Genomic DNA, 15635 nt, shown 5'->3' with positions numbered 1-15635 from the left:
TTAGATTTTATGTGTGATAAGGCCATTCTGAATCTGAGAGATTTGCTTGTACAGTAGATTAAGAGATGATGTGTGTGCATGAGAATTTATCTTCATGTTTCTCACATTATTATCTGAACATTGTCTTTTCTTTTAGTTTCCTGCTTTGACAATATTTAGCCTATTGAATATCATGCTTACAAAAGTTAATTGACCTGAAATAATTTGAAAAACAGAGAGGGTGGTAAGTGGCACTCCCACTGCTGTCCTACTCCCACATTAAGCAGTCGAGCCTAATTTACCATCCATGTATTCTGTCTGATTACCACAATGAACGGCGGCAGCACTGACTCCACTTACAGCCCTCCAGCCAGAGGAAGCAACTTACACGTTTTCTCCTTCCTCTCTGCTTTCACCCAAAAAGGAAACCATCCACTAACCCATCGAGCAGAAACATCCTAACAGCCATCACTCCTATGGTCTTTACTGCAGAGCCAGTATGGAGAAGTCCTCCAATCATGTCCACCCCGACCTCCCGCCAAGATCCAGAATGCCGCCCAGGAAGGAGAGGGAGAGCGGAGCCTCTGTGCCTCCCAGGAGTCACAGACAAAGGCCATCGAAGGCAGGCCGGGTCCCCGAGGCATCATCAGTGAGGAAAGAGAGACGGCAGATGGAGAAGCCAGAGACAAATGTGGAGAAGGTGGAGCTGGAGACAGAAGTGAAGGTGAGGTCCACTGTGGTGGACATAGACAGCGTGAGAGAGGACGAGGTCAAGGAGGAGAACCTGGGGCTCCTGGAAGCAGCGGAGCAGGAGGACGGTAAGTCAGAGCCTGAAGAAAAGTTTTTCCCAATTTGTTGTTCACAGGAGAAAGAAATAAGTGATGTTGTGACCTGAATTTTTTTAAATGTTGAATTTCTTGAAGCATACTATCTGGAAATAAATGATAGATAATAAAATAAATAGTCATTTAAATTCAAGAATGTGCTGATACAATTAAATTCAATAAGCTAAATTCCACTTTGCAATTACCTCATTGGTATTGACTCGGGAGCTCATAGGAACATTTCAAAATGACTCTTAATTATGTTCAATCTAGTATATTGGTTTGATTTCTTCATACTTAGTAGTGTGTGGATCTCTGCAGGTCTGAAGCGCAAGAACCTGGGAGTGTTTGAGTGGCTGCTGATGGTCTTCGTCTTGGCTCTGGTTCTGCTCGTTCTCCCTTTTTCCATCTGGTTCTGTGTCAAAGTACGAACTACATTACAGACCTAACAGAAACCAAGCACTGCACAACAACTTACTTTAAAATAACAACAACAACAGTCAACAGTGTCATTTGTTCAACAGAAATGATGCAAAGGATTAGGTCGAGGAAAAACAACTAGACACAAGCAGTTTGTGACGAAGTTAAAAAGTGTATAATGTTATCATTCAAGTTTATCTGAGACGGCTCTTAATGTCGAAAATGCAGTTTCTACCTTTTCCACCTCGACAAGAAGTAAAATATTTGGAGAAATTTGTGAATATTGGATTTTATTTTATTTTGGTCAGCATTTTCACCTCATTCAGCCAGTGTTTAATTTCTAATCCGATGTAAATGAGTTTACAGCCAACACAATAAAAATGTGACAACGTCCTCATACTGTTTGACTACACTGTATGTTATTGTACAAAAGTATCGTGTTAAAGCTGGCCTACTTGTGAATTGGACCACTAAAAGCTGTTGTATGTCAGTTGGACACTGCTGCCATCATGTCTGAGGTCTGACTGACGTCTGCCATCTTGATTGACAGGTAGTCAGGGAGCATGAGAGAGCTGTGATCTTCAGACTGGGTCACCTACTGCGTGGAAGACCCAGAGGACCAGGTTGTCACCAATTTACTGTATTTCTTTCTACTAAACAGTTGACCTGCCATTTCTGAGAATGTGTGCGAGTGTTTGGTTGGCTAGTGGTCATAGAGACGAATCATGTAAAGTTTGGACACCCCACAGTCACAAATATTTTAGTCATCTGCATGTTTATTTAAAAAACATAATGTTAGACCTCTGTCCTTAGATCAAACCCTTCTCCCTTCTATTGCCAGGCCTTCTTTTCTACCTCCCACTCCTGGATGTGTGTCACAAGGTTGACATCAGACTGAAGATGCTGAAGGTTCCTTCTCACACGGTAACAAAACAATAAACAAATCAAAACGGACATATTCACTTTGAGCACAGAATGTAAAAATGATGTGAAATGAATGACATTGGATAATTAATTAACAGTTTATTTTATATGCACGTTGCTTTCCCTGAACAAGCAGTACATTTTTCATAGTCCATAAAGAGATACAACTTATTTTTCACTGGCTGGTAAATGTCAACAACTACTTTCACTGACGTATCTTTCCAGAAGTTTACATGAAAGTGGGATTCCGTCTTTATTAGTGTTTCTCAACCTAAGATGGGGAGTAAATGACGTGGCCCCCTGCTGAACTAATTAAGCAGACAGTGACGAGGCCATAATTGCATTAGACTGCCGTCTTCTCATACGTCTTTACCCAGGTGGTGACAAAGGACTTGGTGATGCCGGAGCTGAGTGCAGTGTGTTATTACCAGATAGAGAACGTGGCTTTGTGCAGCACGGCTCTGTCCAGTCTGACCACAGTGCTGCAGACTCTGGTCCAGGCAGTGGTCAGAGACGTTCTCTCCCAACACACATTCAGCCACATCCTGTTGCACAGGAGGAGGATCGGACAGCAGATACAAACGGCGGTTGACTGTGTTGCTTGCCGCTGGGGCATCAGGGTGGAGAGAGCAGACATGTAAGAAAAGATAGAAAAAGATAATGCATTGTACAGTAATTAACCTTCTTCGGCTGCATCTATCTACGTTAGTGAATTTAATTGGAAGTCAAGATGAAAAATCACAAAGCACAAAATATTCTGTGGCAGCAATGCATTCTGGTCTACCTTTAGTTACTGTGGGAGTAGAGTCTGATCTTCATGCTCCTCCTACACTGGGTGACCATTTATCTTGAACACTTGCAAAACAGGCCCTGCAGAAGCTTCTTCCTGACAGCAAAACCTGATATTAACAGCTGATGCTTTAAAGAGAATAAAGATGATTTTTGAAGAAACCTGTCAGCCAACAAGAAAAAGAGGCAGATTTTTCAATAAGCTTTGATTTTTCCAGGTAAATAGCAAAGAGAAATGTAGTGATTTGTAGTGTACTGTGATCTTCCTGCTGACCAGGCTTGTGTTTGATTTTCTGTCAGAGAGGAGCTCAGTGTCCCTGTGGAGTTACAGCAGAGTCTGGCAGCCGAGGCCGAGGCTAAGAGACAACACCAGGTCAGAGTGAGTGACTATTGTATACCAGCTTTTTATAATCTTACGTTTAATGTTTTGTATTTTAATGTTTTTAAATGTTAATGGATTTTTGTCAAATATGGCATTTAACTAAAGATCAAACAGCTCTATTGATGGGACTGGACTTGACTGCTTTAATATTTATATATTGATAGGTTTTTTCTTTCTCTCGACTGTTATGGTTGGACTCCTATTTATGATGGGTTGTATTTCACAATCACATGTAGATGATATGTATTGCTCTCAGATTGCTATGAGCTGTTTTCGACAAGTTATTAAGATGAAATTCTAACGTTTGACAGAGTCTCTTCATCTTCTGACATTTTCATCTGGCAGAAGAGTGTGTGTGTGTGTGTGTGTGTGTGTGTGTGTGTGTGTGTGTGTGTGTGTGTGTGTGTGTGTGTGGAGGGGGAGGGTGTTTAAGTTGGGTTTTGGTCATGGATTCTTTGGAGGTTTATTTGTATTTATCAAAAATATGTATACTCAGGAACTGTATAATTATCAGCAATATTTCAGAAACTTTTGGAAGATAGATAGAAATACACTGAGTACAGCCTCTATGTATACAATTAGAACATCCTAGTGGTCGTGTAAAAGACCTCTGATCTCTGTTACAATGCCATACAACACTCTGCTCATTGCACCGTGGTTTCCGTTTCCCTTCAACACCATCTTGCTATGTTCCAGCCCAGAGGGTAGCCTTGGTTTAGCCTGCCAACTGAACCTCTGCCAGTGAGATCATTTATGCATTGTCAGCAGTATTTGTAAAGCAAAGATGTTTCAAACAGCAGTATACTTCTCTACTCCAGGTAAAAGCAGCAGACGGGGAGAGAGATGCCTGGGAGGGGTTCAGGGCTTCCCTCCGTCTCCTTCCATCCTGCCCTGGTCCTTCCACTCCCCCCAGATCTCCTCAGCGTGACCCCTGACCTCTCATCCCTCCCGCCCCCTCCTCCCCCTGCTGTGGAAGGAGAGAGAGGGACGACAGATACAGACTCGCCAATGATGTGACATGAAAACGTATTATTGAAAACCCAACGGCAGTGAGTGCGAGCCAGTAATTCTCAGCTTACGGTAGAGTTTCAGGAAATGTTTTTATCATGTTAAAGAAAGTCATTTACAAGCCAAATGATTATTTATTTAAGTAATATTTAGTCAAATGTGAGTTCATAATCAATGTTTCCTGAGTGCTTTGGGATTTGAGTGGTTTACGCTGGTGAGGTTTAGTGCTGAAAGGTGTGAGAGCCTCTACAGTAGGTTACCTGGGTTTGTGTAGCAATTTGACAACGTCTATGTCTTGATAATAAAGGTCCAGAAAAGGCTTACTTTTTCAAATGTATTGTCTGCAGAAACTTTATTTTTGGGAAAGAAACAAACACTAATTTGCCTTTACTTGAAATCAAAGACATATCACAAGGTTAACAAAACCACAGCAAGCCATTAGATGAATGGAAACATCACTATACTCTATACAGTCTGAACATAGGACAATCTCCTGATACTGAAGATATCTTATACTTGGATGGTAGCGCTGGTGAATGATGCTTCTTGTTCTTTGTTTTGTTTTCCTGGGTGCTACACTAACTTGTAAACTTTTGAGACAGGTGGTTTTCCTTTACTGGTTTTATGGATGTGACTGTGATGGAGTGCAGGCGATGAGTCTTGTTACAACACAGAAGATACATTAAATATTAAACCCCTAAAAGTGATTTTAGATAAATAGTTCACCAGACATAAAGTGGACCGACCCATACATACATACATATAACGTCGTAACACCTCCTAATCAAATGTCAGATCATCGTTTCCTGGTCTTTTTGGTGCTGCTTGTTGGTTTGGCTTCAGCTGCAGTTTTCTTTGGAGGAGCTGGTGTTGCTACTGGTTTTGGGGAAGGTGGTGGTGTTTTCTTTTTCTCTGCAACACAAACAAAGACCTGTACCACCTTTAGCCTTTAATACTGTGTTACTTACTCTCTGTCTCAGTTAAAAATGTATAGAAGTTTTTGTTGAGTTGGTACCTTCACTAGGTTTTGGCTCCAGACTGGGCGGACCCTGCAGTTGCCTCTCTAGGTCCTGAATCTTCTCCAACGCTGCCTGCAGGGCTTCCTCAGCCTTCAGGGCTCGCTGCTCGGCACTCTGGACCTGCAGCTCTGAATCACTTACGAACACATGGAGAGAAATCTAACCTGGATGTCCTTTCACATCCACAAGGCAATGGAGAGGTCCACTCTCCATTTCTGAACAACCACAAAAACTCAGCTGATCGAGTTTCAACAAACTTCTTTCCACGATACTTGATGGTAGATACTAGATCGGATATATGTATTCCCTTGTTGCCCTTCTGATGGGATTTTGCCAAACAAACTCCAAGTCTGCCAAGTGTGAAAGTGTCTTCTGACTAATTATGAGAAGCAAAACAAAAGTGTGGATGTTCAGCCATGGTGGTGAATGCTGCTCATGCTTGCGTCAGAGTTGTTATTTTAAACAATAAAGAAACATCGATTCCTGTGGCAAAAATGAGCCAATAGCAAGTGTTTGAAACATTACATGGACAAACTGGATATGCATTAATATTGTTACTGTTGTGATTTATATATGATCACACTATTACAAAAATACATGTGTTCCACTCAACAATAAGAAAGTGAACTTACTGCAGTTCCTGCTGCAGTAATGCCACTGTGGTCAGATCACTAAAAGCTTTCTGGGCTTCATCTGTTGTTGGAGACACAACCAACTCAGTCTGACAGACAGAGACAGACAGGTGGTCAGAGAGACAGACAGGCAGTTTGTTCTATACACAGTGAAAGGCATAACATATGACTCTGACCCCATTCAGGTGGACACTGCTCTCTCCCAGCGTTCTTTGTGTGATGTTTCCATCATAGTTAATCAGCTTCACCACTGGGCTCTCACAAACCGATAGCTCCCCCTGCAGGACAATAATGGAACTGCTCTTTTTAGCAAGTTAGTCTGGTAATACTGAACAATTAACATGCAAAACAAGCTGTGTTCCTTCTATGAGACTCATTTGTAAAACAAAATCCCCTATATTCCTCAAGAGCTTATTTGACTATTTTAGCCTGTTAGGTTTTAAACACAAACCTCCAAATTACAAATACTCCAAAGATTCCCTGACCAGAGGGAACGTTAATATAATGCAGAGAAATACATGTTTTTCATTCTGTGTCTTTTATCACACAAAGCTCTATAACCTTCACATTTGACTTTTAATGTCTAATATCACTGTTCCACACAAACCCTGGATTTGTTTTTCCCAGATCAGATTTTCTTATTGTGTAGTGCCATTTCCTAAAGTATAGTCTAAATGGTTACAGGTTTTATTGGTACTCTACAGCTGTTAATATGACTCACCATTCTCGGTTCTGCCTCAGTCTCATCTTTGACCTCACTGTCTTCAGTAGGCTCTACTGGAACCTCTTTGTTCACCTATAAACGCAAAAACACACACAAAATCACAAAATCATTGACATTTGATGCAGACAGACTCAATCCTCTCACTTCTCTCATCTCTCATCATTTCTAGATCTCAAACTTTGTGTTAAGGTGATCACAATTTAATTGGGTAACTGATGCCAGCGTCACCTTGACTACAGCACAATCTGATACTTGATCAATGTAATCTTTCCTCTGATGTCCGCTCCGCTTCTAACTATCAGTATCATTGTCACTCCCCTGACACTATGCCTACTAAGTTATTTCTCCAATAATAAAAAGATAACGAAGTTGAAATATAATAATAAAACCCAATCACGCTCATCTTCAGCAAATGTGTTTTAAACTTATAATTCAATCATTAATTCATTAGAACAAATGAGGTCTATCCCTCCGGGTTGTATTTTAATTGACTCCTCACCAGAGTCTCCACGCTGTCTGCTGGAGTGAGCGGGACATCACTGCTGCAGGCGGGGTCAGACTGTCGCACGGGCAGCGCCACAGGACGGCCTGTTACTCCGGAGAGCAAGATCATGCAGGTCTCCACCCAATCAATGCACTCCCTCTGAGGACGGACACAGCAACACACACGCAGTACAGATGGAGGCTTGCTTAACGTACCTTACCCTCGCCTGTAACTGCAGTGTGGCTCCCCCTTCTGGAGATTTGCAATGTTTGAGCACACAAAAGTAGCAAAATAGCTGCCGTTCAATCTCAAGATGAAATGAACGTGGCATCTCTTGATTATTCTCATGTACCTAAAGCAGTGATTGCTCGTGAAATATAAAAACATGCTGATGTTACTATCCATTCTTTGCTACTTATTTAATCCTGTACAAATACAATGTTTTACCTGCAGCTTTCTGCACTCGTTCATCTCATTTTTACTGTCAACTTCATTTGTGTTCTGCAGAATCTGCTCCTCCACAATCAGCTTGCAAGAGCTAGAGTCAAAAACAAACATTCCCTGATGAGTAAATCCTGGAGAAAATCCCTGTGTGCAGATACTTTCAATCTTACCTTTAGCCATCATTTAATATATGTGTGTTGTTAGTTAGTCTGTATAGTGTTAAGAGGTTATCACACTTCAGTACTTGTGTAAGACAACAACGTTTACTTTTTGTACTGAGCACCTGTTGTTAGTTACCTTGGTTAACAGCAGATACTAACTGCACATTTTAAAAACTAGTAAAAACTTCTGGTACCTGCTGATGTATACGGAAAAAACATCCAGTTTCTCAGCCAGCATCTTGGCGTCCTGCTCCAGTGTCTGTAGTGAGATGTTTGTCATGTATTGCTGTTCTTGTTCTTGGTTGTGGCCCTCGCTATGATCAGGAACCATCAGGAGCAACAGGTCCAACATCCAGCGGGTCTGAGCCATGTGAATAGAATTAACCTGGTGGGAGATTAAACACTGAAACTCAAGAGAAGCACAGTGCAACATTACACCAAACAAACTCATTCATTAATATCTAATAATGTAGGGTACATCTAGTACTTTTAGTCACCTATCCGAGATTCTGAGACACATCTTAGGCAGGGTTTTGGTCATTCGGATCTATTGTCTGTGTAATATCTGAGCACCACATTCATGGAGCTGATGTGTTTTTTCCTTGATGGAAATGCACTTACTGGATATTGCAGTTTTTGCAACATTTTCCAAATGTGTGTTGACTATAGCTGGTTGGTACTGACCTCCTCACTGAGTCTCTGGTTCTCACCATCAGTGAAGTTGGACAGGCTGGTTATGAACTCCTGCACTTTGTCTAACTCCTTTTCTGTCTCTGTACTGTTTGAACAAACAAACACACAAACGCACAACAGAAAAGCGAATATTTAAACTTCATAATTAAAACACATGTAGTCTTAATTATGTTGTGTCTTTATTTTATCTGCTCAATAAAACTGTCTTTCAATCACAAGCAATGAATATCTTGAGTTTATAAAAGCTGAGAGACTTATTTTCTCAGGGTGTTATCAAACTCAAACAAAAATCTTTCCCCAAACGTATATATATATATGGACAAATGAGCTTCGATTTGCACACAACATAACAGTAAATATTTGTTGCTGTGTTGATTAAAGACATTTGATTCACAAAGCACCAAATGTCTTGTACTGAAGAACATTCAATTTCATCACAGGAGTAAATGTACAAACCTATCTACAAAACGTTGATAAATCTGCCTTTTCATGAAGTCCATTGTTTTAACTTACTATATGTCGGCCTTAATTTTGTCCTTTTCGTTCTCTGTCTGTATGCTGGAGACGTTCTGAAACACTTGATCAGCCAAACTCTGCCAACTGCGCAGTGTTTTTTCCAGCTTCAGCCCGTCAGAGGCAGTCATCATTTCTGGCTGGCCAATCAGTGCACAAAGATTGGAAACCCAGGACTCCATCAACCCGAGCAGTGACATGATCTGTCTATGGATCCCTGAAACAGCATGGCCAGAATCAGTTTCTACACTTAAATCCAAGAGACAGATATATGAAGTTTCTGTGACTATAGCTCGTGTGTGTGTGTGTGTGTGTGTGTCACACATCTGACACTGACCAAGGTCCTGATTATGCAGCTGTCAGCATATCTGCTTGTTTACAGATATCCATTTGGACAACAGTCAAGCAAAAACTAAAGCACTGCCAAGTGAAAGTGTACACTTACCTATCTATAGGCCTAAAAGGTTTCTAGCTCATTCAAAATTATTCAAAATTGTGACACACTCTCGGCCCTCACCACTCTCTCCACTGACTTGGGTGTCCAGCTGTTTAAGGAGCTCAGATAGGACCCTGTCCAGCTCTCTTAGGGCCTGTTGGCCTCCACAGGGTTCACCATCGGGAGAAGGGTGTCTTCTGACCAGCTCAAGACTCATATTCAGCCATCTTTCCTGGACACGGCCAAGCTCGTCCAGTGTCTGCTGGCAGCAAAGCAGCTTCTCACCTTGGTAGCGGTCACACTGGACGGACAACATCTGCAGAGAAACAGAACACAGAGGACGTTAGGATAAGGAAACTTAGCAGTTAACTAGACATACCGTCATTTCAACATATGAGACAAATACCTTAAACATGCTTAAACACGTAATACTAGTTTGTCCTGGTCGAAAGATTGTTTGAACATCAAGCCAAGTGGTCAATAAATCAGACAGATAACATCAAAGACCACAATGAGAAAAACACAGAGGGATGTAAATGTACCGTCTTACGTTTGACCACTGCTTCAAATCAGCATGAATCTTTTCCAATGAAGCTTTTTCATATTTCGGGTCTGGACACCTTAAAAGAGAGTAAGAGCATCTTTGGCAGAATACACTCATATTCATACTCTTCATTAAATTGCTCTCAGTGATCATCGACACTATTGGGCGTCTCGATATAAGTGCTAAAAAAAGGTGATTGCAATTTTCTAGAAAATCCTATTTTCTTTCACTGGTGGCGCTTGATCTTGTTCTTACTTGTTCTGTGTGGTGCAGAAGTCGAGCCACTTGTTGATGCCTTGCTGGACGGCACTGATCTGTTCACACTGAGCATGCTCAGTCTTTTTCAGCTGGGACATGAAAGCAGTCAGCTGCTCTTTCCAGTGGTCACTGAGCTCCATGATGATATTCAGGTCCTCTGTGTCCTACAGAAGGATGGTCAATGTCATAGTCAGAGTGTAATTAAACCACCATGGATATGTTCAAAGAGTCATCTGGGGCGTGTGGTGTTTTTGCAATGAGCAATACATAAAATGATAAGAAATAAGAAGTGCATCGTTACCTTCAAAGCGACATAAAGGCTGCAATGCTCGGAGGTCTTGAACCAGCTCTGCTCAATAATATGCAGCTGACTGATCAGCTGCAGCTTCTTAACACTGATCACCTGACAAGCACAGACATATTTGATCCTTACAATCCATTAATCATAGTGATCAACAAAGTGGGTCATAGCTATCTATATAATAAAACCTTCTTCCTGATTCAAAGTCAGTTGATCTATTAATGATTGAGCATAACAGCACACCACCATCACATGAAACGTACACACGAGGTGAGTGAAAGACATGGCTCACACACCTTGAGGGCGAGGCAGAAGGTGAGCTGGCTCCAGCAGTCTCTCTCCTCAGTCCTCTGGAGCAGCTGAGTCTCAAGGCGACCCCTCTGCAGCTCATACAGCTCGTGGTAACCCGTGACGACACTGAGAAGAGCACATGGACCATTTCAAAAGGGAACACTTTGTCACATTTTGTACTTCTGCACAAAGGCGTCTGCATCTCAGAAGAAAATGTTTAGAAAAACGAGTTTTGTTGTCCCCTCGTATCACTTAGTACTTACTTTTTTTGAAGTAATAAGGATACAATAACCAACGCTATTAGGTACATTACAACAGGGATACACTGATAGCAATACCTGGTATCTACAGTAGGACATGTATAAGTAATTGCTTCTACAGTATTACTCTTTACTGTAGTTTCTTGTAATATTTAGTTTTTTATCTTTGAAATCATCAATCATATCGACCAGATAAATAGGCTGAATTTTGGAATGCATCAACTTGACAAAAATGTGTCTTTGTTTGAATGAACAGTAGTTCACTTCAGTCCGACAAGGACTCACTCTGAGTTGGTGTGAGTCTGCTCGAGCGCCCCAGCCAGCTGTCGGTGAGCGCACTCTGCCTGCTGGGAAACGGAGGCATCATGGTCTCTGATTCTGGACAGCTCCCTGTGAAGAGGATGCACACACACGCACGCACGCACGCACGCACGCACGCACGCACGCACGCACGCACGCACGCACACGCGCACACACACACACACACACACACACACACACACACACACACACACACACGTGCTATTATTGTATTTCTTGCATTTATTATTTCCTTGTTAAATAGTATAAACACAGCACACAGTAATTGCATTCATCATGGCCCAGCAGCCTGACACCTGACCTGACGTACGTGTTTAGCTGCTGGATGCATCTCTTGATGCGGTGGATCTCCTCAGTGAGCCGGCGATCCAGAGCCCTCTGCGCCACTACCTCAGTGTGCAGAGCCTTCAGACGGCTGGGGATACGCTCGAGCAGGGACTGGTAGCGCTGTCTGGACACACAAACACAAGAGCTGCTGAGAAAAGGCTTCCTGGGGTCATTACTGGAAAAGATTTTCTGAAAAGGTCAAATTTCTCCCGAACTATCTTTCTAATTACGTTTCAAAATTAACTTGAGGTAACACAAAGGTAATAGCTTTGAAGAATCATGCTTCATTTTATGAGTTCTTCTTTACATTCATATTCCCACAATCTCAACAAGTGATGAGGTTTAACCATTTAGGTGCTGTCCGTATGTATTGGCTGCTTACCTGAGTTTGGCAAGCAGCTGTCCTCTCTCAGCACAGCCCACACTGACCTGTCTGATCAGTTCATGGAAAACAATGTTGTAGATGTTCTGCTCAACCTGCACCAGCTCCAGCATACCCTCCATCTGTCAGACATTTGTATTGCATTGTTTGTAGTATGTATCGTTGGCAATTCTTCTAGAAGAAACTCTGAGCGCATTTGTTTTTCATATACACATTTTACATCTCTACATATGTTGTGTGGGTAAAACAGGAATGTTACAAGTCAGTAACAGTACACTCAGCATTTTGTGTTTTTGATGAGGCAGGAAGTAACTCACATAAATATCCAAATCTGTATTAAAACAGCAGCCCAAAAGCCTGATGTTGCCGCAGTAAGTATTTTTCTCAGCACAGCGCTAGTGTCAGCCATAGAGGCACAGAGCAGCCTGTGTACTTTCTGCTTGTCTGTCTGCCCACCTGGGAGAGCTCTGTCAGCTCCTCACTCTGCTCATCCACTCCAGCCTTCTCCAGCATGTCATCCATCATCCTCATCAGCTGGACCACTTCCAGTCTGCCACTGGGCCTCCTGGACACACAGAACATACACACTCCACTTTATCTTGAAGACTACTCGCCTAAAGTTTATCTGTAGAGTGAACTCACAGCGAAGGGAAGACCCGCAGCTTCTGCTCATCATCCTGCAGCTGCACTGTGAACGCACTGAGGAAGAGAAGCAACATGAAGGGTTGACCTAAAATGTTCATTCTATGATAATATGAGGGTTCACAGGTAACACGAATAAAGTGGATGGACATAATAAAGCAGACTCACTCTTCAAAGAACTCAAGGCTCCGCAGCCCTTTGTTTTTCACAATGTGATATTCTTCCGGGATCAGACTTTCTGAGACAGTGTAGTTCTGAATGACAGAGTGGCCGTGATTATCGAGTCAGAACTGTAGTAGTCAATCACAGTATTTTTAAGACAACTTTAAAACATTCTGCTACTGAATATGGAAAATCTATTCTATTCTATTTACTCTCTAAACTTCTAAACACATTTTCAAGTTACTGTCCAGTAACACTGATCTAAAAGTATGGACATACTGTAGTTTGAATCTGCAAGGTATCCTTTTTATGTCTTTCTACTGCTTTTCCTTTACAGATTTTGTTATGTTGTAAAGCATTGCTTTTGATGTTGTGTTATAACACATATGCTGCTAAGAAAAAGCTCTATTAGGTAAGTTATGATAAATTGAAAAGGCAAATAAAGGCACATTCTCAGGCCCTCTTAATGTTTGGCTTAAAGGGTAAAAAGGCCAGAAAGTGAAAACAGGTCAGCTGAGGGAACTTACCTGTGTGTCTCCAATGCCACTCCTGTCAGTCAGAGGTGGGAGGTGTGTTGTCTTCCTCTGGGTTACCATAGCATCACACAGGAAAGAAATATCCCTGTATGGATGCCATCCAAATGGAAAGTAAAATAAAGAAGCACAGCAAGTCTTTTAAGTCATCAGCAGAATGCATTAGACATCTTCAAACGGCTGGGTACCAAATTAAATATTTGGGATAACTTCATAGTTGCAACAAAAAAATGATGTTTTTGCATATGTATCGTTGGTCTAGCTGACCTGCCGGCTCCAGTCAGGGACGTTGGCTGGTCCAGAAAGAACTTGTATTTATTGCGCCCCAGGGGGTGATGCCAGACTGCATCCGGCCGTCTGATTCCACAGCCCTGTATGCAAGGTCATCTAAGGTGTGAATTGCCACACAGAAATAACCCTCTTAGATATAAATGGGGGTTGAATGTACCTTGCAGTGCCGATGGTGTGCAGTGTGCCCCAGTGTGCTCCTGCTGCACACAGTGGAGGTGAGGCTGACCAGCAGTTCATCTGGGATGAGGTGGTTGTTGACAAGAGGAGGTTGTGTCTTCCTGCTCTCTGTGAGTTGAAAATTCAGTTCTGCCAGTGAGAAAAATAAAATGACAAACTCAAACAAACCAGTAGGTGTAAAACTCAGACTCTGACCTTGGTGTGAGGGATGGTATATTAAAAACAGTGAATGATAAGATGATGTGCAGTGTATTTCAAACAAAGTGTGGCTATAGTTTATTAGTTTATCTCAAGAATATATATTTTCCAAACTCTTTAAGATAAGACAACTTTACTTGAGTATTTCCATTTCATGCAACTTTATACTTCCAAATATGCAAATATTGTACTTTATTACTTTACTCCACTACATTTCTCTTACATCTTTGGTGATTTTTCATTTGAATGTCTCTGATAAACTGAAGGATGAAGAGTTTTTCTAAGCAGTAGTTGTAACATTAGCACAACCTTAACCATCTTGAACAGTAACATGCAAAATACACATTAATATAGCTGTAAGAAATAATATATTATACAATCGTATAGTAAAACACCGATAGGGTCATTTTTTCTGCTAAATTTGTGCTTTTACTTTTGATATTTTAAGTACATTTTTCTGATAATACTTAGATAATTTTACGAAAGTAATGTGTTGAATGTGGGACTTTTACTTGTGTGGTATTTCACTAGTCCTACTCCACCACTGACTGTATGTGTGAGGTGATGTGTGCCGTGCCAGTATGCGTAATGTTTGGCTAACTTTAGCTCATGATGTGTTAGTTTATCATCCACCTGCTGGCTGAGCAGTGAGCACTAAGCTAGCTTTCCCCGCTGACTGTACTCTAATGTCACCTCTGGTGTCCAGTGGCTGCACCGGCCTCGATGAACTTGGCGCTGAACTGGCTCTCATCGACGCAGACATACTGGACTCACGGTGGATATGTTACAATAAGGTTTTGGCAATACAATTCCGAAACTTTGACGAAGCCAAATGTACGAGAAGTTAGCTTTATTTGCCAAAAACAAAACAAAAGTAACCGGCCCTTCCACTCTCCCCCAAGGTCCAACTTCCTGGTCGCGTTGTCATGGAAACACCCAGCGCTTTCCCTGAACAGAAAGGTTCGTTCATTTTTGATCAACAGGAGAGACGCTTTGTTTTGTAATCAGTTCATAAAAGACACACACATTAGACAATAATATAAATAAATAATATCATATTATATTGTTTTATTTAATTGTAACTTCAGTGTTGTAGACAAACGAGGCGTTTTAATCACGTATGATATCAAAGACTGAATACCTTTATATCAACAGTTTATTTTTTGATATTGGAAAATAATTCCCCCATCACCTTAATTCTTGTTACGCATTTTACAATACATTTTACTTTTTAGAATGAGCATACATTGTTTAAATCAATAGCTCCATTTTAATAACAGTCTTTGAAGAATGGATCCATCTTTTATATATATATTTTATCGAATCGTGATATATTTTGATTTTTGTAGATTTGTTTTTGTTTGTTTTGTTTATAGACTACACCTGTTGTAGTTGAAATAACTATATGCCATCATAAGTTAGGTTACTTCAATCAAATGTAAATAATCATATTTGGATCATCCACACCCATTCCAGTGATATTTAAATGTTATTCCCCATCAGAAATCCTTCTGCC

The 15635-nt window shown here is 41.2% G+C and overlaps 2 protein-coding genes across 4 annotated transcripts; one reads left to right on the top strand and one right to left on the bottom strand.

The window, feature by feature from the left end:
- The first annotated feature begins 279 nt into the window (after nucleotides 1-279).
- nphs2 (NPHS2 stomatin family member, podocin) lies at nucleotides 280-4423 on the top strand. The gene is given in 8 exon segments (XM_029428862.1): nucleotides 280-797; nucleotides 1125-1228; nucleotides 1774-1846; nucleotides 2065-2147; nucleotides 2525-2784; nucleotides 3237-3315; nucleotides 4137-4199; nucleotides 4201-4423. Coding segments are annotated over 8 exon segments (1116 nt in total). The 5' UTR covers nucleotides 280-478; the 3' UTR covers nucleotides 4336-4423.
- A 126-nt stretch (nucleotides 4424-4549) lies between these two features.
- Nucleotides 4550-14993, bottom strand: axdnd1 (axonemal dynein light chain domain containing 1). 3 transcript variants are annotated; one of them, XR_003832094.1, is made up of 25 exons: nucleotides 14813-14993; nucleotides 13902-14050; nucleotides 13721-13824; nucleotides 13448-13541; nucleotides 12927-13012; nucleotides 12759-12815; nucleotides 12573-12681; nucleotides 12117-12238; nucleotides 11718-11858; nucleotides 11372-11476; nucleotides 10832-10952; nucleotides 10536-10637; nucleotides 10232-10398; nucleotides 9983-10052; nucleotides 9514-9748; nucleotides 8997-9213; nucleotides 8475-8568; nucleotides 7985-8175; nucleotides 7633-7723; nucleotides 7201-7344; nucleotides 6699-6773; nucleotides 6154-6255; nucleotides 5978-6066; nucleotides 5342-5473; nucleotides 4550-5238 (listed from the first exon to the last, which is right to left on the bottom strand). XR_003832094.1 is itself a non-coding variant. In XM_029428859.1 (25 exons), the coding sequence occupies exons 1-25, from the start codon at nucleotides 14880-14882 to the stop codon at nucleotides 5123-5125; spliced, it is 2991 nt and encodes a 996-aa protein (XP_029284719.1). In that variant the 5' UTR covers nucleotides 14883-14993; the 3' UTR covers nucleotides 4550-5122. The 3 variants fall into 3 exon arrangements, 2 of the variants coding, with proteins under 2 accessions (XP_029284719.1, XP_029284721.1); XM_029428859.1 differs by having other exon boundaries at nucleotides 5342-5481; XM_029428861.1 differs by lacking the exon at nucleotides 4550-5238 and having other exon boundaries at nucleotides 5355-5481; nucleotides 5978-6038.
- Nucleotides 14994-15635: the final 642 nt, after the last annotated feature.

The sequence above is a fragment of the Cottoperca gobio genome, chromosome 4 (assembly GCF_900634415.1).
Source record: "Cottoperca gobio chromosome 4, fCotGob3.1, whole genome shotgun sequence".
Classification (NCBI taxonomy): domain Eukaryota; kingdom Metazoa; phylum Chordata; class Actinopteri; order Perciformes; family Bovichtidae; genus Cottoperca; species Cottoperca gobio.
The sequence above is the reverse complement of the archived record's forward strand: the minus strand, read 5'-3'. Positions and strand labels throughout refer to the sequence as shown.

Coding starts and splice junctions, on each gene's coding strand:
- axdnd1 (XM_029428859.1), bottom strand. CDS start 14,882: ATGTCTGCGTCGATGAGAGCCAGTTCAGCGCCAAGTTCATCGAGGCCG. Junction 6,256..6,698: donor CTGAGGCAGAACCGAGAATG/GTGAGTCATATT, acceptor ATTGTCCTGCAG/GGGGAGCTATCGGTTTGTGA. Junction 5,239..5,341: donor GGAGCCAAAACCTAGTGAAG/GTACCAACTCAA, acceptor TTTGTGTTGCAG/AGAAAAAGAAAACACCACCA.